The sequence below is a fragment of the Propithecus coquereli genome, unplaced genomic scaffold (genome assembly GCF_000956105.1).
Source record: "Propithecus coquereli isolate 6110/MARCELLA unplaced genomic scaffold, Pcoq_1.0 Scaffold507, whole genome shotgun sequence".
Lineage (NCBI taxonomy): Eukaryota > Metazoa > Chordata > Mammalia > Primates > Indriidae > Propithecus > Propithecus coquereli.
Window position 1 is genome coordinate 112,651 of NW_012150919.1, and position 26,907 is coordinate 139,557.

At 49.3% G+C, this 26,907-nt stretch overlaps 1 protein-coding gene across 2 annotated transcripts; it reads right to left on the reverse strand.

Moving 5' to 3' along the window:
* On the reverse strand, positions 1-26,100 carry FSD2 (fibronectin type III and SPRY domain containing 2). Of its 2 annotated transcripts, XM_012656546.1 has the most exons (12): positions 25,459-26,100; positions 25,222-25,317; positions 22,555-22,785; positions 21,357-21,379; positions 20,191-20,312; positions 15,771-15,926; positions 14,012-14,146; positions 13,482-13,632; positions 10,981-11,114; positions 7,982-8,114; positions 2,665-2,841; positions 1-250 (listed from the first exon to the last, which is right to left on the reverse strand). In XM_012656546.1, exons 1-12 carry the CDS (start codon positions 26,098-26,100, stop codon positions 1-3), a joined length of 2,250 nt encoding a protein of 749 aa, XP_012512000.1. The 2 variants fall into 2 exon arrangements, with proteins under 2 accessions (XP_012512000.1, XP_012512001.1); XM_012656547.1 differs by lacking the exon at positions 14,012-14,146.
* Between the last annotated feature and the right edge of the window lie 807 nt (positions 26,101-26,907).

The window sequence follows — 26,907 nt, forward strand, 5'->3', positions numbered from 1 at the left end:
TCAGAAAGTGACATGCTTTGGCATTGAAATGCCATTATATATCTTCAGAAACCCGGGCTTTTCCAAAGAAAAACAGGGATGTACAAACTGGTGAAGCTGACATTTGAATGTGTATAGATGCTGAGAAATGTCCACATTGAAAAATGACAACTTTGAATTTTCATAGTCTAACAGAATGCCAATCTTCTCTGGGGGAACTGTTATTCTTATATCTGGAGTTGTTCTGTTGTGCAGAAATTCATACTTATGCCTGAAAATCAAATGTTGATAAAAACAAAGCTTCAGAAATTCTTCAGATGGACTATGCAGAACAGTTCATATTAATTTTATTCACACTCCTATGATTTTGTTATTTTCTTGTATTAAATGACTACCAAAGTAACAGGCCATTTCCAAAACTATACTCTCTAAACCATATCTCTTTTCTAAAATTTGTCCTAAGAAACATTTTCAAACTCTGTTCTCGAGCAGCCTCTCAACCTAAGAAACTCACATACAGTATCATGAACTCATATTGCATCAAAACTAGCACTGAAATAGAACACATTTTAAAAATTTGGATTTCAAGGCTCAAGTGTGTAACTCCTTTGTAATAAAGATGTTTGAAACAGGGAACCTTGGGATCTTTCATGTGATAAAATGGGCCTTTTGGTATAAGCTCTTCCGTGCACAAGTACTCCAGTTCTTAAACTTTCAAACTGAGCGGGGCATCCAATGAGCCTGTCGCTGATCGATGGCGCTACTACCTTTTAACCGTGCTGTGTATCCTGGGTGCTTTGAAAATGGCTGAAACCAAAACCAGCCACAGGAATCTCCTAACCCAGCTACCTGCAGACATTTGAAGAGCTCTGTGTGCCAGCATCCCGGTCCAGGCTGTGGGGATGAACACCTGGAATACGATCGGAGTGTGTCGGAGCAAGCCAGCCTGTCTCCATCTCCGTTCACCTTATCTTCTTTTCTTAACTAAGCAGCCACCAGAAGCTAGGAGTCCTTCCTTCTTCCTTCCCTCCCACCGCCAGCAGTCTAAGACTATGGAACAAAACATGAGTCTGCTGGGCGATCTTATTCTAGGATACCATACCCACATTCTCCACTCGCAGCACGCGCGCACGCACACACACACACACACACACTCATTCCTACATTTTTCCAAGGAGGATACAAGAAGCTGCTCTAGCACTTGGCCTGTTGCCTCTGCCCTTCCTTTGTCTTCTATCTCATGTTTCCAGCCTCTTCTATTTTGTCTTCTGCCCCCCACTCTTCCCACTGCTAAGTGTCCTTGATGCTCCTTCAGTTTTACTTTGCCCCTTACCTTTCTTTTTTTTGTTGTTGTTTTGTTTTGTTTTGTTTTGTTTTTTTGCGAGACAGTCTCGCTCTGTTGCTTGGGCTAGAGTACCATGGCGTCAGCCTAGCTCACAGCAACCTCAAACTCCTGGGCTCGGGCCATCCTCCTGCCTCAGCCTCCTGAGGAGCTGAGACTACAGGCACATGCCACCATGCCCTGCTAGCTTTTTTCTGTTTCTATTTTTAGTTGCCCAGCTAATTATTTCTATTTTTAGTAGAGACAGAGTCTTGCTCTTGCTCAGGCTGGTGACGAACACCTGACCTCAAGTGATCCTCCCACCTCAGCCTCCCAGAATGCTAGGATTACAGGCGTGAGCCACCGCGCCCGGCCTGCCCCTTACCTTTCTAAAGAATAGGAGACTTTGCTGTTTAGTCTTACTTCAGGCAGAATCCCCAAATAAAGTATTTGGCTCAGTACACAGTAATCCTTGCATTCCCCAAACTGGGTCTCAGGTTTAGTAGCATTCATTATAGTCTCAGTCTCTTACAGGGAAAAAGCTGGTCTTCCCACTTACACTTGGGCATGACAGATAATGTTTAAGTAACCACGTTGGAGGCTCATGGGCAGAGAACACTAGATGAAAATTAATAGGATTCATCAAGCCAAGGAGGGTGAGAGGCCCCATGTTACAAAAACGGTGTGGTTTTGGGGTTTCTTTTTTCCAATTTTTGAGGTGAAGGTTATAACCGTGGCCTTCTAAGTCTGAAAATTTTGCCCATTGCCCTGGGCTTCGAAGAATTTTTCCCCCAGCCATGTGGGGCTACACCACGTGTGGAGACCAAGTGCTTAGCAGCAGAAGCAAACTAGAATTAGCCATGACCATTAAGCCTTTTACCCACATTTGCTTAAAAAGATGGAACTGGGGCTTCAAATTAAACCATCCATGTAATAACACTGAAACGGAACATAGATGAAAAATCACTTGCTTAGCAGTTAAGAATGCAGTCATTAGAGCCAGACTTCTTGAGTTTGAATCCAAGCTCTGTTGGATAGCTTATCTAACTGCTGTGAGGCGTAGCCTTCTTATTTGTAAAGTGGGATAGTACAATTTTGAGAAGTAAATGAGATAATGCACGTAAGAGTAGAATAGTGCTCGGCACATAATGATCTCTCCATGAATTTTAGCTATTTTTACTCAAAGAAAAGCTGTTCTTTCTCTTCTCATCTGGACTTTAGGGAAAGTGGCTGGCAACAACCCCTGAAATATCTTAGAACATTTTGTAAAACATAATGTGGGCCTTAATTGTTATTAGTGAAAACCTCTCGCTCTAATCTTTCAAAAGCAAATTTTAGTCTTAGGTATCCAGATTTTACGTTACCTCGATGATGCAAATGTGTGCCTCATGCACCAGGAAAGGCAGTTTGCTCCTAGGTCCTCCTGTTTAGGGACATCTTCAAAGGCCACACCAACTGTGTAGTCCAAACACTCATCCACCTCCACTTCCCAGTAATGGCGCCCTCGGACTGGAATTAGATTTCCCAGGACAGCAACACACCTGGTTTTAGAAAGTGGAAGTGATAGGATGGCCTTGCTAATAAATTGACAGGGAAAAATAAATGATCTAACCCACAGTCTCTAAATAACAGCATGTACCTTAACTCCTGTCTTTAAGATTAATCACACCAGCTCTCTCGCTAATTGATCGCTTGTAGAGATGTTTTTATAGCAATTAAAAGGAGCTGAGCAGACAAAAGGAAAGTGTAAATTCTCCTTTGCATTCACAAGACTTCCCACAAGACCACATTCCAGAGAAGTTGATAAGCAGGTCTCCAGAAGGAGGAAAAAAAAGGAGAAACGGCTGCCAGCCCCTCCTGTTATTAGTCTGCAGCCAAGAAGGAAAAAGGCAGAACGCAGCAGTTTTACAGCTGCCTCCTGCTAATTAGTCCATAGCCACTTCTGTTACCAGCTGACAGCCATTGCTTTTTTTTTTTTTTCCCTTTCTTCTCTTTGCCCCATAAAAATCCTGAGCTGCTTCTGCTCAGGGCTGGCATTTCCCCTCTTCTCCTTTCGGGTGCTGTGCCATCTCTCCCCTCTCTCTCCTTCCCTCTCTCTCTCTTTATGAGAAAGTAAAATAAACTTTTTACTTCTTTATATCCTAATCTTTGCATTGAGAATTCTTTCTCCACTCATGTACAAATTCCCACCCTAACAGGAAGCACATGTGATTGCGGTACCCCCGGCCTTGGCCGTGCATGTGAGTGATGCCAACTGCTAATGTCAGTCAGCGGGTGATCTGTGAAGGTGGAGGGAGGTGCTTCTGGACGCCTCGTTTATAAAGCGCCCTTAGCTCACAAAGCTCAGCTGGCTGATGCTGAAGGTGAAAAGCAGATCATTGTATTGCTCGGTAATGGGAGAGGAGGGGACACGAGACCAAACCAATAGAACAGCTCTGTTTGCTCTTAAAAATGATTTGGGACTTTTTTTTGGAGACAGGGTCTCACTCTGTCACCCAGGCTGGAGTGCAGTATCGCAGGCATAGGTCACTGTAACTCTTGGGCTCAAGTGATCCTCCTGCCTCAGCCTCCCAAGTAGCTAGGACTACAGGTGTGTGGCACCATGCCCAGCTAATTAAAAAAATAAAATTCTTTCTGTAGAGACAGGGTCTCACTGTGTTGCCCAGGCTGGTCTCAAACTCCTGGGCTCCAGTGATCCTCCTGCCTCGTCTCCCAAAGTGCTGGGATTACGGGTGTCAGCCACACACCCAGCATTAGGGATTTTATGGTAATAATAAAGGTTTGGTTTACTTGTTCATAAAAAAAAAAAAAAAAAAGGATTGAAAACACAGACTACAGCACAGTCAAGGGAACCACGTGCTTGAAGTTCATGAACTGGCCTGCGCTTGCTTATGGTGCAAAATGAACATGGAGGGTCTCTGAGGTAACCCTAGTGTCCGGGATGAGCCCGGGTGGAAGACAATTCAGAGGCCAACCCAGGAAGAGCAAGACAGCAAATCCCTCACAAATCAGCAAAATCTACCTCCACGCTTGGCACTGGGAACAATTTTACTGACAAAGGTCAGAGTTACGTTTTGCTCTACGACAGCAGACTACTCAACAGAGGAAGGTTTTCATTTAAAATCAGATTACATCAGTATTTCCAAAATGAATGTTCTGCTTCCTTCAGGAGACTCCTGTGTTAACCAAAATTTATGTAGCCCCCAACATCCCTAGAAAGATTTGTTCAGCTGTCAGTAAAACTTTCTCTTTACTCTCAAAGCCCCACGTTCTGCATGCCCAGGCAAAGCTTCCGGAGGGAGGGTGCCCATTAGTTACCCCTCTGCCTCGGTCTCCTCACCCATACAATGAAGTCATCTCCACTCCAAGCTGCAGACCCACATGTCCACCTGCTGTTTCAAATTCAGAATGTCCTGGACGGAAACAGCCACATTCTCCACCCCTCTCACTTACCGAAGCTTGTGTTTGATGTTTTCTCCATTTTGGTTAATAGACTTACTAGCTACCCAGTAACCCAAGGCAGAAAATTAACACAGAAATAGCATCATGGCTACAAACTCAGCTTCGAGTTTTATTCCAGCTTCAACCCTTAATAGTATTATGCCCTTGGGCAAGTTACTTCTCTGTGCCTCGATTTTCTTATCTGTGATTGGGATTGATAACAGCATGGACCTCACAGGGTGGTTGTCAGGGTGAATGAGATAATCCATGCAAAGGACTTGAAGCACAGCCAGCCCCTGGTGAGCACTCTGTAAATACAGCAATGACATTATAGTCCCTGACTCATGCCCCGCTCTGTTGCCCTCTAAACAGCCGGCCACCTAGCCTGTTGGTTTTATGTGCTAACTGGCTTTGAATCCCCTGGCTCCTCTCATGCATCCTGCTGTGTAGTCGAGGCCTCCACAGTTCCTCATTTCCCACCTGCTTCTCCCTCCCCAGCTCACCCTGCACCACGCACTGTCTTTCTGAAATGTTAGTCTGTTCCTGCCGTTCCCCTGCTTTAAATCTTCCAATAATTCTCGCCACCTTAAGGATAAAATCCAAAGGTTTTTTTGGTACTGGACTGTATCTGTCTTTCCTGCCTCATCTTCTGCCTCTTCTGATTATGGACCCTACCCTGCAGACACGCTCAGATGAGAGCTTTCTCGCTCCCTCCATCTGTACACGCGCAAAGTACTCATCTGCCTGTTGGCCTGGAGAACTCTTATTTATCCCTCAAGACCCTGTCCCTCCAAGAAGTCTTCGTCCCTGTGGGTCCCACGATGCCTTGTCCATACGTCTACCTCATCTTTTACATGTGTGCCTTTCACATGTGCATCTTCCCCCTTGAAGATGACTCTTGGGTGGGCAGGGATTGTCCTCTTTATTTTTTTACACCCAGCACGCAGCAGTGTTTCACAGGGCAACGGTATATTGGTAACAGGGTATCAAAATGTACTCTAACTCGGCTGGACCCCATAAAGCCAAGCACAAAACAGTGGGCACTGAAAGCCCTAGTTAGAGCAGTTATTTCAAGGTGAGATGCTAGACCACCTAAGCAGAACTTGCAGATGGCCAAAAAATGGTTTTGCGACTTTTAATGCAACACCAAGAAGTTGAAGATGCTGGAGGCTTTGTCCAGAGAGCTTTCTTACAATTCACACAAAGGAAGAGTGAAGCAGCAGTGGCCTGGTCCGAGGTGTGTGTTTTCCCAGGACCAGGTGTGACCAGAACACACCATAGGAATTGTGTCCCAGTGTTTTGTTTTGTTTTGTTTTTGATGGAGACACAGTCTCGATCTGTTGCCCAGGCTAGAGTGCTGTGGCATCATCCTAGCTCACAGCAACCTCAAACTCCTGGGCTCAAGTGATCCTCCTGCCTCAGCCTCCCGAGTAGCTGGGACTACAGACATGTGCCACCACACCTGGCTAATCAGCTAATTTTTTCTATTTTTACTAGAGACAGGGTCTTGCTCTTGCTCAGGCTGGTCTCAAACCCCTGAGCTCAAGCGATCCTCCCGCCTCGGCCTCCCAGAGTGCTAGGATTCCAGGTGTGAGCCACCTTGCCTGGCCCCCAGGATTGTTTTTGAAGAGATCCTGCCCAAGAGGGCTTCCTGTGAGGGTCCAGGAGACCTCAGCGGAAGAAGGCTAGGGTTGTGGTGTTGGACGCGGAGGCTGATGGGCTGTGAAGGGCCCCGAGAGGCAGGGGGCTGCCTGGGGCCTACAGCTGCGCTCAGAGGGCTCAGCGGGGCCTACAGCAATGCCCGTGAGAAAAGTCAGCTTTAAACATTGCTTTGGTGACAGTCATGTAAGACCTTTATTGCTTCTTACTCCTCGCTACATACCCCACCCCTGGGTTGAATGAGCAGAGGAGGGAAAGGATAAAATTATTTTCCTCTAGGAGAAGAAATGAAATTTTATCTGAGGAATGCAAGTCCTCTTGATTTCAGGCCCAGGGAGACATTCAAATGAGATCACAATCACATCCTACTCCTCACTTTGAGCTATGTGTTCCTCTCTTGAAGCTGCTTGCTATCGCCACAAGCTGCTATAAATTAACCTAACGATGCCCCACTGGACACTATACCCCACATCCTATAGCTCAGCAATGTACAGCCAATCCCTAATCAGTGTTACTTCTGCAGGCCAAGGAGAATTCCCAACAAACAAGTTAGTATCGGCCCACCCTTGTCCCCCTTTTTGCCTTTTAAAATGCACTCCTAACCGCTGCTGATCCGAGCGCATACTCAGGGCAACGTGATCTATGCTCCCAGGTTGCAGTCCTCAAGCTTGGCCCAAATAAACTCTCTACTTACATTAATTTTGCTGCAGTTCTTCCTTCTGAGTCAACACTTCTGTACCCTGCAGAGTTGTGTTGTTTCACACTGAAGCTACTCATAGTAGGCCGTGGCCCACGTGCAGCAAAAAGGCCAGCAGGAAGCCAGGGTCAGTGGAAGAGCCAGCAGAGAGGACTGCCCAGCTCCCAGACAGGAGGGGAGGATGCAATTTCCCATCAGTGGCCCTTCCGGCCTCATAGGAGTTTGCTTCCTTAGAAGATCCTCCTGACTCTAAAATCAACCTACCAGGAGCTTTTTGCCCTGACTACCAGGAAGCTGAGGGGCCACGTTTAATGCTTAATCCTGGAAATTAGCCCTTGGAGTTAACCTGTGTTCTTTTTTTCCCCTATTCCTTTTTTATTTCAGGATTGTATGTTTGTTCCAGATTTTAACTGTTTCATAAGTCTTTGGAAAGAAGTAAGGAATCAATCACTTCAACATTTATTGTGTACCAAGCCCTAGAAGCAGCTGGAGAGCCTGCCAGCCAGCACGTGGGCGGCCACCGCTCCCTCGGGCCCTGTGCCACAGCGAGGGCTTTGCAGCAGGCTCGCTTCACCGCCGGTTTTTCCTCGGGAGCTTTGGCACCAGGTACCACCGTGTCGGGTGGGGCACCAGGCAAAGCGGCAGCACACCGGGGTCCTTGTTTCTGCTCTTGCACCTCACGCGGCGCGTCCGCCCCCCGCCGGTCCCGCCGCCCGCACCCCTTCCACACCCTGCCGCCCCACCAGGCCCCCACCACCTCACGCATTTCCGGGATTCCTCCCCCGACCCCAAGGGCTGCATCTGGGTGTCCCAGTCGGATTTTGCCCGCATGTCAGCGTGTATTAGGGACGTTAACGAAACCTTGCGCGCGCTTGGCGACGTACCTGGTAAACCGGCCGTCGCTGGGTCGTGGCTCCCTCGCAGGGGTTTTCCTTTCGCTCCGGGCGACTGTAAGCCCATCTTCAGAAACGGTCAGCCAGGGATGGCAGGTGTCCTTGTTTAGGTGAAAGTAGCTTCCTGCGGGGGAGGGAACACGCGGAAGACGCCAGCCAATCACTCCTGCTCTCTCCACCGGGCGCTGCACGTGGCTCTTGCTCTGCGCATGGCTGGGCGTAGCTCGGGACGCACGCAGCCTGCGCCTCGCATAGTGGCAGCCTTCCCAGGCTAAGGACGGCAGTTAGCGCGTAGCGGGCGGTGCTTCTGTGCCTAGTACTGAGCTAAGCAGTTTGCAAGTCTTATCTCCCTAAGTGCTCACAATTACCCCCTAGAAACAGGCGTTACTTTTCCATTTTGCAGATGAGGATGGTTAAGAAATCAGCTGGTAGATGATAGAACCCGAACTTGAACCCCAGCTGCTCCGATTCCAGAGACTGTGCTCTTAACTTCCACTGTAAATGCCTGCACATGGACAAGGGTGTCTAAACTACTTGCCAAGGGGAATGGGGGGCGAGGGACTTCTTAATGACCCCTCTGACAAGGGTTGGCAAAATTCAACATTCAGCTTGCAGCTAGGGCAGTGGGGGAGAAGGAAGGAGATTAGAGTCATCCCCAAATCATGGTTAAAACAAAGCTCATCAAAAGGTGGTACAGGACAGAGCTAACAAAAAATTATTTATTTAAAAAAAATCCAGTCCTCTCTCTCTCTCTCTCTCAACAAGGTCTTGCTCTGTTGCCCAGGCTGGAGTGCAGTGGCACAATCACAGCTCATGCAGCCCCCATCTCCTGGGCTCAGTGATCCTCCTGGCTCTGCCTCCCAAGTGGCTGGGACTACAGGTGCGTGCCACCATGCTTGACTAATTTTATTTATTTTTTTTGTAGAGATGGGGTCCTCATTCTCCATTATTGTCTCTTAGCCAAGCTCTTCTGTTCCTAAGTTACCATTCTGTCACTTCTTATTTTCTCAAACTCTAGTTCAAGCATCACCATCAAACTGTTCAGTTATTTTCACAATTTGATGCTACTGGAAATTTCACTTGCTCCCCGAGCTGACTGTTGAGGGGGAGGCATGTTCCCGCCTCGCAACCAGCACAACGCGTGGTTCTCACTGCCTCCCCCCAGTCTCAAAACAAAGATCACTTTTGAATACGTAATTTTTTTTGCCGATTTAAGTTTCTTATAAATACACTCTTAAAATATTATTTGAACAAATGACGAAGAGACAACTGAATAATCAAGAGCGGGCGGTGCCTCTTGCTCTATGTTCTCTTTTATCAAAACAGCCAGAATTTGACATCGCAACACCAAGTCAGCACTGGCATCAGAGGGCCAGACAACTGAGGGAGGCCCCAGCACAAAATACAAGAAAAACCTGGGTCCTAAATCTAGCGCTAATCCCTGCCAGCTCTGGACCTTCGGTGGCCCCTCCACTTGCTTCTCCCATCTATGTGGAAGGAACCGGGCAGTGCCCCTTGTCCGGGCTTTCACTGTCCGTGGTTTCAGTTACCCGAGGTCAACTGCAGTCTGAAAATACTGTGTACGATAAGATATTTTGAGAGAGACAGAGAGGGAGGGAGAGACCACATTCACACAACTCTTATTAGGGTATATTGTTACAATTGTTCTATTTTATTATTGTTGTGAATCTCTTACTGTGCCTATTTTATACATTAAATTTTACCTTAGGTATGTATGTATAGGGAAAAATATAGTACATGTAAGTTCAGGTTTCCACTGGGGCTCTTTTTTTTTTTTTTTTTTGAGACAGAGTCTCGCTTTTGTTGCCCAGGCTAGAGTGAGTGCCGTGGCGTCAGCCTAGCTCACAGCAACCTCAAACTCCTGGGCTCAAGCGATCCTCCTGCCTCAGCCTCCCGAGTAGCTGGGACTACAGGCATGCGCCACCATGCCCGGCTAATTTTTTCTATATATTTTTAGTTGTCCAATTAATTTCTTTCTAATTTTAGTAGAGATGGGGTCTCGCTCTTGCTCAGGCTGGTTTCGAACTCCTGAGCTCAAACAATCCGCCCGCCTCGGCCTCCCAGAGAGCTAGGATTACAGGCGTGAGCCACCGCACCCGGCCTTCCACTGGGGCTCTTGGAATGCATCCCCCAAGGATAACGGGGACTCTGTATAAGTGGGGGCAGGGCTAATCACATACCTCTCTTCCCGGCGTTGGAAAGAAGGACAATATGACACAAGCCTCTCAGTGAAAGACCCCAGTCGGGGCAGTGATGTCCTCGAGCCCTCGGCCCACCTGCCTCTGCATCTCACCTTCGTGCCCCAAGCAGCCAGCCTGAGCTCTGTTTGCTCTGGGAGGCGTGGAAAGAGCCACCTGGCTTCAGTGCACCTTGGCAAAGCTCCGAGCCCAGAGCTGCAGCAGTGCTGGGACCATAGAAGGTGTGTGGGATGTTTCTAGTGATGTTTCTGCTAACTCGAGACTTGGACATGAGGTGTGACAGTTCTGTGACATGATGATGGAGGGGGAGCTGGAATTAGGGATGTTAGGCAGGGCCGGGAGGAGGCTGGGCAGCCAGGTCTTGGGAGCTGCTTGGGCTGATGGCAGGGACGGGGAGGGGAGCCACGGCTGATAGCTCCTCCTGGGAATGTCATAAGACCCTGCACTGGGGTGGCGTTCAGCCTGTATGTGATAGGAGGTGTATGGGCCACCAGGTCCAGTGTGACAAGCCTCTTGTCCACCTGAGGGTCATGGAGAAAAACTTTTGAGTTTTTCTTACTCAGCCACCAAATTGCTCTGTGACGTGGGCCTTCAGTCTTCCCATCTATAAAATGGGTCCACAGGCTTTCGTCACCCCTGAGCCCTTTCTTGGCTTTTTTCCGTGAGTCCGTATCTACATATTCACCTATTTTCTAGTGAAGTCCCAGCAGCACTGGGGCTGCCACAAAATGACCATTTTGGGTCCCAGGGAGTGTGTGGCGGGGCACAGACCTGCGGTGTGGACTGTTGCAGGCTGACTCCTGGCGCTGGGGCCCCCCACGTTGAGGGCTCGCACGTAGATCAGGTAGCTTTGCCCGGGCTGCAGCTGCACCAGGGACTCGCAGGTCGGGATGCCCACAACGGACCTGGACGAGGAGCAGAGCGGCAGTCAGCGTGGGGACCGGGCATCTGGGCCCAAGCGCCAGGCAGCCCTTCCAAAGCTAGGAGGTTTAACTCAGTCTCGTGCCCCCATCTTCTGACCACAGCGGCGCCGCAGCGGCTGCCCCTGGGCTCCCCACTGCAGCCTCTGAGCTACTTTTCTCACGTTGCTGTTACTGCTTGTGTTTGTGGCTGTCCCCTCCAAGCTCCCCAGCCTGGCTTCCCAGCCACCCAGCACCCAGGCATCTGTCTGACTGGCGCGTCCAGATCCGGTGCGCCGCCGTGTGTCTGTTAGATTGTCACCTACCTTGAGGGGAGGGGCCGGGTACCACTAACGTCGGTACAGTGCTGGGCCCACGGAAGGCCCCCAGTCCGAGTTTATGAACACACGACTCTGACTAGAGCTGAAAGGGCACGGAACCCCCTGCCCTTACCCCCTTGAGGACAGCTGCATACTGGGAATTCTCCGATTTATTTCAGTCGTGCTACGCAGGAATACAAGCCCATACTCGCCACTGTCTGAGTTGCTGTGGTTGCCGACCCCATTTCAGTCCAGTGGGCAAGAGACGCGTTTAGGTGATGCCACACCCTCACCCAGACGAGGTCAGGCTGTCCAGGTCATCTCAGCGGCTGCAGCTCCAGGCCAGAGGGAGCTTTTACTTATTCACCCAGTAAACATTAACTGAGCTGCTTAGGTTCCAGGCACTGTATAGGGAGGCCCTGGGGCAAACCGAATATAGTCCCCGCCCTCACAGAGCTTACAGTCTGGCTGGGAAGAGAGGTGCTCCTTGAGCAATCACTGGAAGAAATGTAGGGTCGTAACTGTGGTAAGTGGACAGTGAGCTATAGAGTTTATATGGGGCTGACTTTTGAGCAGAACTCTGAAGAATGATTAGGAGGTAACTGGATGAAAAGAGGATGGAGAAGCTTCCTACACAGCAGAAGCATACGCAAAGGCCCTGTGGCAGGAAGGAGCATAGGAAGTAGGAGGAACTGAAACATGACTGATGCGGCGGGAGCTGGAGGGGGTGGGGAGCTGGTGCAGAGGGGCTGGCGAGGCAGGAAGGGGCCGGAGCCTGTGTGGGAGTTTTGCCTTTTCTGTAGCAGTGGGCGCCATGATTGGGTTTGTACTGGGAGAGTCATCACCAACCACCTCATAGGTCATCTGTCAGGTTGCTGACCAGCCCTCTGATTGATTATTATGGGTTGGTCCCAGGTGTCAGGTCCTAAACTATCAGCACAAATAGCAAAGGAAACCTGAACCATTAGGGTGGCCAGAACACTGGCCCCCGGCCCCTCTCCTGTACCTCAGATACCACGGTTGGCTGTGTGTGGCTGGGGGTGAGATGCAGGTTCCCAGCCCGGCATTTCGCAAAGAAGAATCTGCCGCTCTAACAGCCGACACCAAATACCCGCTCCATGTCTCCAGAGCCGGGTCAGCGCGTCCCTGTGCCACACAGCAGGGCAATGCCCCGGCGACGCGGCTGGGACTGGGCTGCCTGGTTGTCAACCAGAAGGACATCCACGCTTCCTCCCCGCGCACAGCTGCAGGCTCCTGAGGTCTGCAGGCCCTGGTGGTCACCGAGTCCAGCCCCCGCCTGTTCGTGAACCCTCCAGCTCTCTGACAGCCAGGGTGACCTGGGCCTCCGCACAGCCTTCTGTGATAGACGCAACGTTCTTTGTACACTGAGCTGCTCTCGCTCTCGCTCGCTCTCTCTCTTTTTTTCTTTTTTTGCCCCATGCTCTTCCCCCTCTACTCCCTGAATTCCAGCCGGCGGGTCCCTCCAGTCTCGCCAGTACAACCCACTCACTCCTACTGGGGCCTGTGTCCCTGCACCCCGAACCCACGGATTTCAGGGCTCAGTCTTTCCCACCTGTTGGGCCTCAGTTGAAACGTCCCCTCCATCCCGAGCAGACCCTCACTCCACCCCACCCTCTGTCTCAGTACGATTCTTCCTGCTTCCTCACACCACGCATCTTGCACGTCGCTCTGTTGTTTGCTTTTCGTCTGTTTCCCCACGTGACCGCCCGCTCCGCGAGGACAGGGGTTTGTCTGTCTAGTTCCCCGGTGCCTGGCACAGGGCCTGGCACCACCCAGGTGCTCACTGCTTGTTGAATGAATGAATGAATGAATGGTTTGGGGCTTGAAAAAAAGCAAACATGAGGTTAAACTTACTTGTTCATTCATCCTTCACCTTCAGTCATCGCATTCCAGCTACTCACGAAAACGAGGCCACCTAAGTCAAGGTTCCCGTGTGTCACAAATGCTGACCTTCTCTCCAGACCCCGCACGCTTCCTAAGCCACGTCACTGTGTCAGGTGTCACACGCCCAGCAAATGCCCTCGTGACTCACTCAGTTACGCCGGGGGCCTCTGGCCCTGCCGCCCGGGTCAGCTCCAGGGTGTACGAGTCCACGGGGTTCAGGTTTCCAGACTCCCAGCAAACCAGTGCAGCCTCTTCGCAGCTCCTTATCTCATCGGTTTTTATGATGGGGGGCGAAGGCGCTAGTGTGGGAGAAAGGGACAGACAGCGACTGCCGTGCTCACGGGCAAACCACGCCCACCCTCCCCCCCACAGAGGAGACTCGGTGCAGTCAGCAGCAAACAGGGAATCCCTTTCAGGTGTTCCTGCAGTGGAGGCTGGTTTTGATGTTCAAATGTCAGTGTGACCTAGAGTAGCACTTTTTGTTATTTTGAGACCAACCATGAGAAAATGTCCCTGTCACACCAGACATATAGATTTGGTGTATTAAATAAAAGAAAAAACAGTACACAGCTCTTCTGCCCTTCCAGATGAAATCACAAGCCCTGCCGTGTCTAGGAACCCACGACTCTCGTCCCCGTGAACAGCGGCTCCGCTACAGAACACGAGCGGCCCCCTTACCTGTCATGTATACCGCACGCTCACTGGGGGGGCTGGGGCCAGCCCTGTTATGAGCTGTCACCCAAAATTCATACTGAGTATTTGGCACAAGTTTCATCACTGAGCAATATGTTTCTTTGACGGTCACGGTAAACTCTGGGGAAAAAAAAGAAAGACAAGAATTCAACTCTGAAGGTAGGCCACGTGGCTCCAAATTCCTTGTGCCGAATCCCACTGCAGCAGGTGCCGAAACTGGCTGCAGGTTCCTCCCGTCCCCCTCTGCAGCGGGACTTTGCTGTGCCTCCCATTGAGAGGTTCCGCGTTTCTCGTGATCCTGGGAGCCGGGCTTAGCTCCGTGGCTTGCTCTGGCCAACGGGGCAATAGCAAACATGACGCAAGCCGGGGCTTGGGAAGAGCCGGTGCACAGGGGCTCGTCCTCCCGCGGCTGGGAATGCTCCACCTCCACGAGAGCAAGCCCGGGCCAGCCTCCTGGAGGACGTGGGACCACAGGGAGAGAGGCCTCAGCCACCCTAGACCATCCAGCCCTATCCAAGGTGGCCCAGACCAGAAAGACTGTCCAGCCAACCCACAGAATTGTAAGAAATAATAAATGTTCATTATCCACTACGTTGCAGGAGGGGGTGTTGTTATGCAGGAAAAACTAACTGGCACAACTCCAGACATTTCCAGAATCTTGAAAGGCTGTGATAACTCATGAATCCACCCTCTGATATTAGTTCCTATATAGCAAAGTGGCCCGTTTGAAAGATCTTCATACAGTGTCATGATGCAGCCCATTGCAATGGCTTCTGTGTGCCTGCAGGGGGCGCCGGCAGGGTAGATGCGTGGCAAAAGCCAGGGTTAATCAGGTCTGATTCTTGGTCCTCGACCTCCCTTTTCCAAGCTCTGCCTTTCCCCCATGTCCCCTTTCGTCCTGATGCTGACCACCTCCCCTTCCTCATCATTACTTAAACTTCCTCTTACTCCAGAATCCCCTTCCTGGCGGAAACACCGTCCTCACCTGGAGCTCGAGCCCTCCGCCCGCGAGGCCTGGTACACCTGCTTCTCATCCTGCTTCTCTCTGGTCTCAGTTTCCCCATCCATAAAATGGAGAGCTCTACGTCCCTTTCCGGAAATCTCACTCCGACCCACAGGCACGGGGCAGGCCCAGCAGGCCAGTCCCGATGCCCCGATTCCTTCAGAGGCTCCGCTGGGGCTGTCCTGTGTGTGACCCTCCCTCTCAACAGGAGGATGGCTTATTGGTTACCGAGGGGAGCGGGTGCCTGCCCCAGCCCCAGCCTCACGCCAGCCAGCCCCCTTTCCCTGGGCAGCGACGGGCAAGAGCTGCCCGCAGGAGCTGGCGCACCCTGGGAGCGTGGAGCCGGCCACCGGCAAAGGCCCTCGCGCCTCACGCGGTCTGCACACTAACTCCCGGGTTTCTTCTGCAGCACTGGGTTGCTCTGAGAAGGGCCAGCCCAGTCCTCACGTGCCAGCCGGGCCTCTCCCTTCCTGTGCACATTGCAGCCAGAGACGACCCTAAGGACCACTCCGACCTGATGGCTGTGGATGTGATCTGGACCCCTCGGCCTGGCCCGGTCGTCCTCCCAGGCTGGCGCCAGCTTGCCGTTCTAGCCCTTTCTGCCATGCTCACCTGCCTGCACCACCCCCCTGCTCCCCGTGCTCCCCATACCGTCTCCACCTTCCTGACTGCCGGGCAGGCAGGGCCCGGGCCTCTGTGAGCCGTTCCGTGAGCTTGAGCACGTTCCTGGCAGAGCCTCACCTGCTTGGTCCTTCCCAGGTGAGCTGTCCCGCACTGGCCGGTAGGACAGCTGGTAGCTCTCCACGGTGTCATCGGAGTACAAGCTCCAGCACACTCGGACTGAGGAACCCGTGGCTGAGTTGGGGGCCTGTGGATTTATCACTGGAGCAGAAGGAGCTAGAAAAGGAAATTAGAAAACAAAAATGAGGAGCCTTGAGCAGAGGTGTGGCGTGGGAGTGGCCCCTTTCACAGGCCCACAGGCCCCAGTGCATGATGGCCTTTGGGAAAGGAAGAGGCAGCCTGGAGCGGACACGGACAGGGACAGAGACGCAGAGCCTCCCCGCCCTGAGCCTGCAGATAACAACCTGCACTTCCCTTCTTGCTTTGAGGAATGCACGTGAGCTCGGGGAGCAGGGGCGGGTGACAGGGACTCGGGCTGGGATAGAGTTTGCAAGTCCTGCTGCAGGTTGCGGGTCCCCTTCTGGCCTCTCCATGGCATCTGAAGAGGCAGGACCACCAGAGTCACCGCACTGTCGCCCCCGCCCCGGAGCGAACAGAGGGAAAGACGCCTTCAACAGCAGGGAAGGAGAGGGGCGTTCAACACCCATCTTCCACGTGGCAGCCGGAGAAGATTGGGGTGGCCCAGTTGTGCTTTTCAGAACCAACTTCCCTGGAGTCTATCTATGAAGTTAATTCTTTTATTCTGCATAGGTGAATACTTCCGCCTCCTCTACCCCCCGGTCTCACACACAACAGAATGGAACGAGTGGTATTTGTCCTCCGTAATTCTTCTCCATGGCCGCACCTCTCTCCATCCCAGGATTTAAGAACATCCTTAGTTTCAAAACTTGGAATTGAGCGATCCAGGCAAGAGCACAGCTAAACTCAAAGGAGTTTATTTACCTACAGCTCATGCGTTCCTTTCTGCTCAGGGGCTGGAAGATTACAACGTGACACAGGCCAGGAGGAAGACAAAAAACTTATATCCCCAAATGACAAAGTCCAGGCCGCACAGAAGATGCCCTTCTGCACACTGTCAAAAACAGCTGCACCTAGAGGTGCAGTGTAAGAGGAGGGGCGATTCTGAGAGCATTTAGCCCCTCAGGAGGCACCAGATGCAAGCAGGAGGATGGTGGTCTGCACGGGACCTGGACACCAAGGGTGAGGGAAGATGTCACTCTTTCCCACATACTGACTTGGGCAATCGTGCCTTTCCTTCCCGATGACTAGGCCTGATTATTTGGGCAGCACCATCCCTAGGTGGGAGAAAGGACCCTCTAATGGATATCGCAGCTCGGTGAAATCCCCACTTGACCCAGTGATTCTAAGAATGGCCCCCAAGACCTATGATTAAAGATGTTCATTACAATATGGTTTATAACGGCAAAAAAAAAAAATAAGAACTCTAGAAACATCCTAGTATCCAACGATTGAGGATTAAGTAAACAAAGTATGTGGCCATTAAAGTGATGACACAGAATTTATCAGAAGGAGAAGATATCCATCATCATTGTTTTGCCAAGAAAAGCAGATTACAAAACAGATTTATTCCATTTTTATTAAAAAAAAATCTGTGCAAGAAAAACATGAAATGATATATACAGCATTGTTCGCAATCATGCTGTTTAGCGTTGCTGAGAAAGGGAAGGTGAGCCGTCAAAAAATGCTGAATCATAGAATTAGCCTTAGAAATAAGTAATCACAATCAGATTTTTAAAGAGCTATTTAGCACCATGTAATGTGCTGTACATACATTATCTCATTTAATTCTTCAATCCCTAGGAAGTGTTGTCATGTCCATTCTACAGGTGAAGAAACCAAGACTCAGAGAGGTTGGGTGAATTGTGCAGGGTCACACAGCTAGCAAGTGGCAGAGTTAGGATTCTCACCAGCTCCATAAAATTCCAAAGCCCATCTCTTAACCACTAGGCTAAAAACAGCCGCCCCAGAGGAACATAAATACAATGTTTAAGGAAATAAAAACTGGGCTTCTTGCTTGGCATAAATCAGGCAGGAAGGCAGGTGCTTAGGAAGCCGCACAGGCTAGGAACAAAAAGTATCTCAAGGCTGCCTAGAGCCGGGAGGGTCAGCCTCTGTTCTCACACTTACAAGCCATTAAGACAAAAACAGAAAGAAGGAAAAAATACTTGTTTCTAAATCTTTTTTATTTTTTTTTAGACATTGAAGGTTCTTACTCAAAGCTCAGGGAGTCTTTAGGGTTTTCTACCATAATACTGTGTCATCTACAAACAGAAAATTTACTTTTTCCTTTCCAATTTGGATGCCTTTTATTTCTTTTTCTTGCCTAACTGCTCTAACCAGGACTTCAGTGCTTCACTGAATAGAAGTGTTGAGCGTGTTCATCCTTGTCTTGTTTCTAATCTTATAGGAAAAGCTTTTAATTTTTCACTGTTGAGCATGATGTTAACTGTAGGATGTCATATATGTGTATTATGTTGAGTGTTTTTTTAATCAGGAAAGGGTATTGAATTTTGTCAAATACGTGTTCTGCATCCACCGAGATGATCATACGATTTTTATCCTTCATTCTGTTAATGTGGTGTATGACATTGATTGATTTGCTTGTGTTGAACTATCCTTGAGTCCCAGAGATAAATTCCACTTGATCATGGTGTATGATTCTTTTAATGTGTCATTTAGTTCAGTTTGCTCAAATTGTGTTGAGGATTTTTGCATCCGTGCTCATCAGAGACATTGGCCTTTAATTTCTTTCCTTGTAGTGTTTTTGTCTGGCTTTGGTATCAGGGTAATGCTGGTCTCACAAAGTGAATTTGAAAGTGTCTTCTCCTCTTCAATTTTTTGGAAAAGTTTGAGAAGGATTGGCGTTAGTTCTTCTTTAAATGTTTGTTAGAATTCACCAGTGAAGCCATCTGTTCCTGGGCTCTTCTTTGTTGAGAAGTTTTTGATGACTCATTCAATTCTTTACTGATTTTTTTTCTTTTTGTTAACACAGTTCAGCCCGAATCCTTATTCATTATTGGTCTGCTCGTATTTTCTGCTTCTTCATGACTCAGTCTTGATAGGTTGCATGTTTCTAGGAATTTATTCATTTCTTCCAGGTTACCCAATTTTTGTGTGTGTCAATATTCATAGATCTTAAGAGATCCTTTGCATTTCTGTGGCATTAGTAATATCTCCTCTTATTTCTAATTTTATTGATTTGAAATCCTCTTTTTTTCCCTTAGTCTAGCTAAAGGTTTTTCAATTTTGTTTATCTTTTCCAAAAACAACTCTCAGTTTTGTCGATCTTTTCTATTGTTTTCTGTTTCGTTTATTTCTGATCTAATCTATATTATTTCCTTATTCCCTTATTTCCCCTAAATTTGGGCTTAGCTTGTTCTTCTTTTTCCAGTTCCTTGAAATGTAAAGTTAGGTTTGTTTATTTGAGATACTTCTGAGAAGGGTTCCATTTCTGAGATGGTTAGTAGCACTCTGGGCTCTCAGATGCTTCTTCTTTCTTAATGTAGGCACTTACCACTACGAATTTCCCCCATTGTACCACTTTTTATCAAAAAGCATCCTTGTCAGTGAGGATGTAGAGAACTGGAACCCTCATACGCTGTTAGTGGGAACATAGAGTGATACAGCCCATGGGAAACAGTGTGGCGGTTCCACAAAAATATTAAAAATAAGCTGAGCATGGTGGCTCGCACCTGTAGTCCCAGCTGCTCAGGAGGCTGAGGTGGCAGGATTGCTTGAGCCCAGGACTTCAAGGCCAGCCTGTGAAACAAGCAACACCTCATCTCAAAAAAAAAAAAAAAAAATTAAAAATAGAACTATCATGTGATCCAGTAATACCACTTCTGGGTGTGTATCCAAAAGAATGGAAATCAGGATCTGGAGGAGAGATCTGCACTGCGTGTTCAGTGTAGCATTTGCTGTTCACTATAGCCAAGGTATGAAAACAACCTACGTCCACCAACAGATGAATGTGTAAAGAAACTGTGATCACTCACACACACACACACACACACACACACACGTGTGCGCGCTGGAGTATTATTCAGCCTTAAAAAAGAAGATTCACCCATTTATGAGATGGATGAACCGCGAGGTCATTATGCTAAGTCATATATGCCAGTCACAGAAGGACAGACACTGCGTGATTCTACTTACGTGAGTTACATAAAACAGCCACACTCGTGGAGGCAGAGGACAGAATGGTAGTTGCCGGGGGCCGAGGGGAGGAGCAGATGGAGACTGATTGCTCAATGGGTGTGAAGATTCAGTTATACGAGATGAGTAAGATCTAGAGATGAGCTGTACAACATAGTTCCCGCACCGAACAATACTGCATTGTACCCTTTAAAATATGTTAAGGGGATAGATCCCATGTTAAGCAGTCTCACCACAAGAAAAAAAAAAGAGCTCCAGGGAACCCGAGCTTGCCGAGAAGCACGCGCCCGGGTGAGATCCGCACCTGGAACGGCATTAATGGAGCCCATGAGCTGCTCTACGTCAGAGAAGTCCAAGGTCTGGTCTTCAAAGTCAGGCTGCGCGGAGATTTCCACATCGGTTTTTGTTTTCAGGAATTTCCCGAGTCTGTTGGTGTAAAAAGACATGTCAACAGGAATGCAGGGACATTCTCCTCAGGGTGTATCTATAGTACAGCGGTCACTAGCAATCCCCGAAGAGGGCCTTTTCGCTGAACTTTCATTTTCTCAGTTTCACATGCTGTTGGCTGCTGTCTGCCATCTGCTTTGGTGACTGACCTAGGGGTTGCCAGTGGGGGTGGGGGGATTGGTTTGTGCTTTGAGGAGGAGGAGAAAGGGTGGGGTCATGTCAGAGGATGGGTGGGGGACATCTGCCAGTAAGATCCAGGTCCACACCCTCCGGAAGATCCCTCAGGTGCTAACCTGGAAGTTCCCACCCCAAGTCACTCCAGGACCCAGAAGGCAAGGAGGGCTCGAACTCTCTGGGCTTCCTCTCTGTGTGGCCCTCGGCCCTCAAGTTTCTGATCGTGGGACTCTGGGTCTCCTTGCACCTCTTCCTGATGGTCACGGGGTTTGTATGTGGCAGAGGCAGCATTTGGAACCAGGTGTGTCTTTGCCGAAACCCATGCATTTAACCCTTACATCATTACGCTTCTGTGTTTATGCTGCTTTATAGACATGACCTAATTCGCATCTCCTAAAGCATCCTTGTTTGTAGACAAGGTGGGCCCTAGTCTGGCTGGACTTGCCCAGGGTCATGGGGGTAGCGGAATCTGAACTGCTGCCTGTGTGACTCTAAAACGTGTGTGTCTTCTGCAGCCACACGGTCCGAGTCCTGGCACAGCTGGACGACATTGGGGGTGCTCCCAGGTCTCGGTTCCTCCTGGTGAAATGGGGGGCTGTGGAAGAGCTGACCATGGCTCTCAGCCTGGGCCTCACCATACTCGCCCCCTTCCGTCCCCGAGAACCTGAGCTCAATACCTAGAGGCTCCTGGTGACCCCACGACGTCATTCTGAAGCCAGTGCTATTGTACTCTGAGGATCAGACACGAAAGCTGAAACTGGGAGCGTGTAACAAGTGGAACTGATTCTACTTGGCAATCAGAGGTGCAGGAACAGAAAAGGAAAATGCACGTCAGAACAAACGTATTACCTGTCGGCCATCAGCACCGCATCCTAAAACGGAAAAGGAGAAATATTAAATTGATTTTGGAAATAAATTTCTTTTTACAGTTATATAGTAACATAAACATACTAGAAAACTTGGAAATTAGGAAAAAGATAAAAGGCAGCCGCATCCCACACCCTGACAAACCGCCCCTGCCCACGGGTGTTCCTCCACGCCAGGCGCTGCTTTCCCCGTGAGCACCGTGCGGGCGCTGTCCACGTCGCTCACGGTCTGCGGGGCCGGCAGCGCGCGCCTGCGTGACAGTTACTTACGAACAGTTGACGAATGGAAACTCCGTCATTTACTTGACTGTTCCTCTAGTATTGGATATTTGTGGTTGTTTCCAATTTTTTACCATCGTAAATAACGGCGAGGAACACCTTCACGTTTGTCCCTTTGTCCACATTCCGGACACAGTGGCACCGTGGGATGAGCATTCATGGCTCTCACGGTGTCTGCCAAATTGCTCCCCAGCTTCACTTGCGGGTCCCTCACCCCGAGCATAGCAGGGAGGAGGCGCTGCTGGGCTCTGAGGGGTGACTGTGGGCTTGGAAAACGTAGGGCCCACACTTGGCAATGGGGCAGGTCTTGGCAATGATTTCTTGAATTTTCCCCCCACATCCTGGACACCACATCTGCCCTATACTCCTGTGGGACCTTGTGAAGAAAGGGGACTCTGGCTCCAATTCAGATTGAAATTTCCACACCCAACCACCTCGAGGATTGGGTCAGATTTCATCTGAATTTGAGAAAATTAGGAAGTAGATTTTTTTTTTTTTGCATGTCTGAGTTTCCGAAGATGTTTAATTGCTACACTTGTAACTGGGAAATTTAAGGTGCCCTTTCAGCCTTGACAACTTTCCCTCCAGAGCTCCAAGAGGCCATCTGAGGTGGCCAGAGCACGGTTTCTGCTCGGCTCCAGGGTGAGGGGACAGATCTCTGGGTAACCAGAACGGAGGAGCAAAGCACTGGTGGAGGGACGGAGTCAGCGTGTGTGCACCTGCCCCGCCCCTCGTGTGGAAGCTAAGCAGAGAGATGGGGCGACAGCCTCCCCATCACCGATCCGGTGGAATCAAACGGATACAGACGCCTCTAGGAGGAGGGAGGGCAGCCTGACCTACCCGAGCTGAACCTGTCATCTCAGTTCATAATTCCATGTCTTCCCTTTACCATCATTACTGACCTTTATGAAGTCAACCTTCTCCTCGTGACACATCTCCTCTATCGTTTCCATCAGTTCTTTGCAGGTGTCCAGGTTTTCTCCACAGCTGACCAGCTGTCCGTATAAGGCTTCCAGCTTCTCTTTCTTTTTCTCCCCTAGAGCTTGTATTTTTTCTTCATATTTCTGAGCAAGTGTTTCCAAGATTTCATTGTAATGTGACTCAAAATTTTGTTCTTGTTTTCCAAAATTCTCCTGCAAGACAGCTGACCTCAGTCATCATTTCAGTGCATGTGGTGTGTTGATTAGAGTCATCAGGGGCATGAAAATGTGTCTATTCAGAGCTGCTTTAGCCCCTCCACTTTGTCTCGTCATCTCTTGCCAGGATGTTGGGGTGGAAGCTGGAGAAGCTGGGACCCAGGAGTCCTCAACCTAGAACCCCAGGAATACTCTTAACAAAAGCACTGCTGTCTCTCCTGGCAGCAGTTTGCAATCCTCCCCCGGTTCCAGCTACCTCCTATCACCATGACAACTGGCCGGGGAGATGATCAGGAACAAGTCACTGCTGCTGCACCTTGGACCTTAGTGCAGAACTATTTTCCCTGAGAGATTCCCACCCATCATCCCTTCCTGATATCTCAGCATCTCAGGATGCTCATCCTCACTCCCTGGTGTTTGGATCATACAAATACCAAGTTTACATCAACTAGGATCAACAAAGGGAACCATGAAAGCAGAGGGAACAAAGGTTGTGGCTGGCGGCACTGCCTAGTAGATAAGAAAATGCAGGGAGGCAGGGGGAGGGTTCTGGCAGGACTTAATCTAAGAGCACAATAGATGAGAAATAGTAAGTAGAGTATAACAAGTCCTGGTTCCCACCACTTATATGGTAAGCGCAGGAGAGCTCTCAGGGTTCTGACTGATGTCATCTTCATTAGGTGATGGGGACGTTTCCAAAGAACGGGCTCTTGCCAATCATTCAGGGCGTATTATGAGCACGTGTATGTGCATAGGACTTGCTAAGAATGGTGGGAGGGAGGGGAAAGCCATAGATGACTCCCCAGTGTTGAGTATGAAAGGACGGCCTCAGAGCCCCCTCTGAGGCTGAGGATACTTTGGTCTGAGAGTAAGCTGGCGAGCAGTGCAAGGACTTTCGTCTTGGGCGTGACCCACTCTACCACCACCCTGTGCTGGGCAGCGAAGACCTTGCCCCTTCCCTGTGCCTTCCACAGGGGATTAGTGCAGTGGATCTCCTCCCCTCTAAGACTGGGGGTGAAGAAGGCCTAGTTTCATGGGAAAGGGACCCGGGTCCTAGGTAATTCATATGAGGAGCCCTGTTGATGTAGTCTGAGGCTGCGTAATAGAAGCAGAGCATCCACATGAAGAGAAGAGAGAGGGACGTCCCGGGGTCCTCAGCCCTGGTTTACCTCATCTGGAAAGTCGGGCTGAGCTCTGGCATCACAGTGGTGTACTGCGTTCCTACTAGGGCACACCCAGGGGACTGTGACATGTTTGGTGACAGGCATGGAAACATTAACCTTATGAGAAATAGAGAACATCTGAGGAAGAGAACATTTCTCAAAGACAGAACGGGTACGTTGCAGCGCCGTATCAAGGCTGGCCGATGAACGAGAGACTGGCCTTGTTCTGTGAGGCTCTGGGGGGTGCGGGCCGGTAGGACCAGCTAGCAGAAATCACAGAGCAGCTGCGTCTAGCTCAGTGGCCTAGGCCTCGGGATCAAGAGGCTGCATTCTTTCCCATGTCGGGACGGAGAGACAGAGTTCGTCAAAGGGTGGAAAGTCCCTTCTCATCCTGGAATTCTAAATTCTTACTGATCTCTCAGGAAAGTATGGAAATTTCTAACCAGACAAAGACAACACAAACTTATTTTTTTTTAACCCATGCACAGCTAAAAGTATGCCTGCGCTTGAGGAGCAATAACTGGCAGAAGTGGGTATTTTGCCTCTTAAAGCAACTAAAAGCTGTTAGACAGCCCACACCTGACTTTCCGCACTCAACACTGTAGGTTCCCCCAAAGGCCTAGAATTGACAGCCCCAAAGAACAAGGAAACAACAGGGAAACTCACCGTCTCTGTTTACAGAGCCAGTGCACCAGATAGTACCCAAGGGATTGTCAGCGAGACAAACAACAACAACAAAACCAGGGCAAAAGAAAGCTGTTCACCTCACCACCCGAGCTCAAACGAGGGGCCTTCACTGCACGATGCTGCCATTTAGTCATCTTTGTTAGAATAAGGGTCTAAACCATGTGGTCTAAACGATGTCAATTGGTGATTTGGTTAAAGGGGCATGAGGAGAAAAAGGAGCTAGTGAAGGAGAAGGATTGTGATTGGCAAGTTTCTGCCTTATTTTTTCATGCAACAAACATGTATAAAATGTCTGCTCCGAAACGCACCACGTGGTAGGACTGGGGCTACCGAGACACAGAAGACCCAGCCTCCCACTGGGAGTTCACAGCTCGGCAGGGACAGCTGACAGGTAATCAGTTCCACGAGATGTGCACCCAGCTGCTGTGGCAAGTCAGGGGTAGGGGTGAGGGGAGAGGGGCAGTGGTGACCTCTCACATTCTAAGAAAACAGATTTTTTAACTTATGCTAGAAACAGCTTCTTGACCTAGCCATGGTGCAGGCATGTGTGTGTGTCCGATGAAGTGCTCAGGTGTGCTCTTACCTCCACCGTGATGAAAACCTCCTCCAAGTGGTTGGCAAAGTTTTCCATCTCGAGAATCTGCTTTTCCAATTTGTACATGTTTTTGTGAATTTCATCCTATCCGACAGAGGATCACAAAGAAGGTGTTAATCTTTTCTCTCTCTTTTGCAGAAGGCATTCTTAAATTTATTCCCTGCCCACATACTTGAGATATGAATATGATACCGAGACAAAGAAGAACCAAGGAGACCAGTTTACCTTGGCACTTTCCAGGGCTTTATTGAGGGGGATCACTTCATGCTCCTTGTGTTCATCAAAAACCTTCTGAAAAGCTCTTATTGGAGTTTTGCAAGTGACACAGAAGACATCAACAGCTTCCTCCTCATCCTCCTCTTCCGGGATGACGTAGCATTCGTACTCCTCACTGGCTCGGCCGTGTGCGTACCTGTAGGCTTCCCGCAGGTCCTGGCACTGACCTGCCGAGCCCCACCCTCCGAGGCCCAGGTCCTCGGCCTCTGCCACCTCTCTGGTAAGTCTCCAGTCTCTCTGCTCCCTGGCTGGGTCTCTCCTCTTCATCATATGAGGAGGATACTCTGAAACCCCCATCCCGGGCAAGTTTTCATCAACAAACTCATCCCCTAACTCGTGATCGTCTTCAAGTCCGTATAAGTGGACAAGTTCATCCACTTCCTCTTGAAGGTCTCTTTGAACCTTACCATCCCCTGCCCCTCTTGGCTCATGGCTCATTTCAGCCTGGACTACTTCCCTCCTCATCCTAACGTTTGGATCTGGGAAGATCTGCAGCCTGTCTTCAGGGTCATACAGATCCGCGTGATAAAAGTGGAAGTCCCCGGGAGAAGACCTGTCCAGCCCCAGTTCCTCCCCGGCTTCCTCCTCCATTGTGACTCTGGAAGCCCTGGGAGTGCCTTCGTACAAGGTCCAAAGGTCCTTCCTGGACAGTTAATAGTGAATATCCTGGGTCCTGGGACACGAAAAGAAAGGGAAAAAATCAGTTCCTGAGGAGGTCATTGCCGCCGACCTTCATGGCTAGGGTGGGCTCTGCTCATTCACAATTTAGAAAAAGAAACCACCTGAGCCTGGGGTGGTGTCACTTTGGACCACACCTTTGAATCTGTAAAGAAAGTTTTGTTTTCTCTAGGAGGATGAGCTTTCTAAGCTTAAAAGACAGGAGAAATCGCAAAAGAAATGTCAATAGATATGGTTAATGAAAGACTTCTATACATTTTTTTTAAAAAACTTAAAATGTAGGCAAAATAATGGGAAGAGTCTCAGGCAATTGTTATTTTTAAAAATTGTATAAATCATTCTGCAGAAGAATGGACTCAGTGAAAAAATTAAAAACAAAAATTTGTATAAATTAATTGAAAAAGATCTCAATAGATGAATGTACACACGGTTCATGAAACAATTGCTTTTGTATGTGATACGACCTGCACAATAACATTTGCAAACCTGTTCGTACTTATCAGCAACAGAGAAAAAATAAAGAAGATGCGATTTTGCCTTTCCAGTTAGTGAGTATTTTAAAATACATTAATAAAATGATGCGTGAGGCCGGGCCGGGGTGGGCGCTCTCACGTGCCGCTGGTTGGAATGTGAACCGGTGCCGCCTTTCTGGAGAGCAAATTTGGCAACCTGGCTAAGGAGCCTTAAAAATGTTCACACTCTTTCACCTAGTTATCCTCT

Bases quoted from the DNA above. Each gene is read 5' to 3' on its own strand.
- FSD2 (XM_012656546.1), bottom strand. From the start codon at position 26,100: ATGGAGGAGGAAGCCGGGGAGGAACTGGGGCTGGACAGGTCTTCTCCC. The intron at 15,927-20,190 runs GTGCGGATCTCA...TTCCTTTTCTAG, and splicing joins CTCCATTAATGCCGTTCCAG to CTCCTTCTGCTCCAGTGATA. The intron at 251-2,664 runs GTAACGTAAAAT...TTTGATTTTCAG, and splicing joins CACACATTTGCATCATCGAG to GCATAAGTATGAATTTCTGC.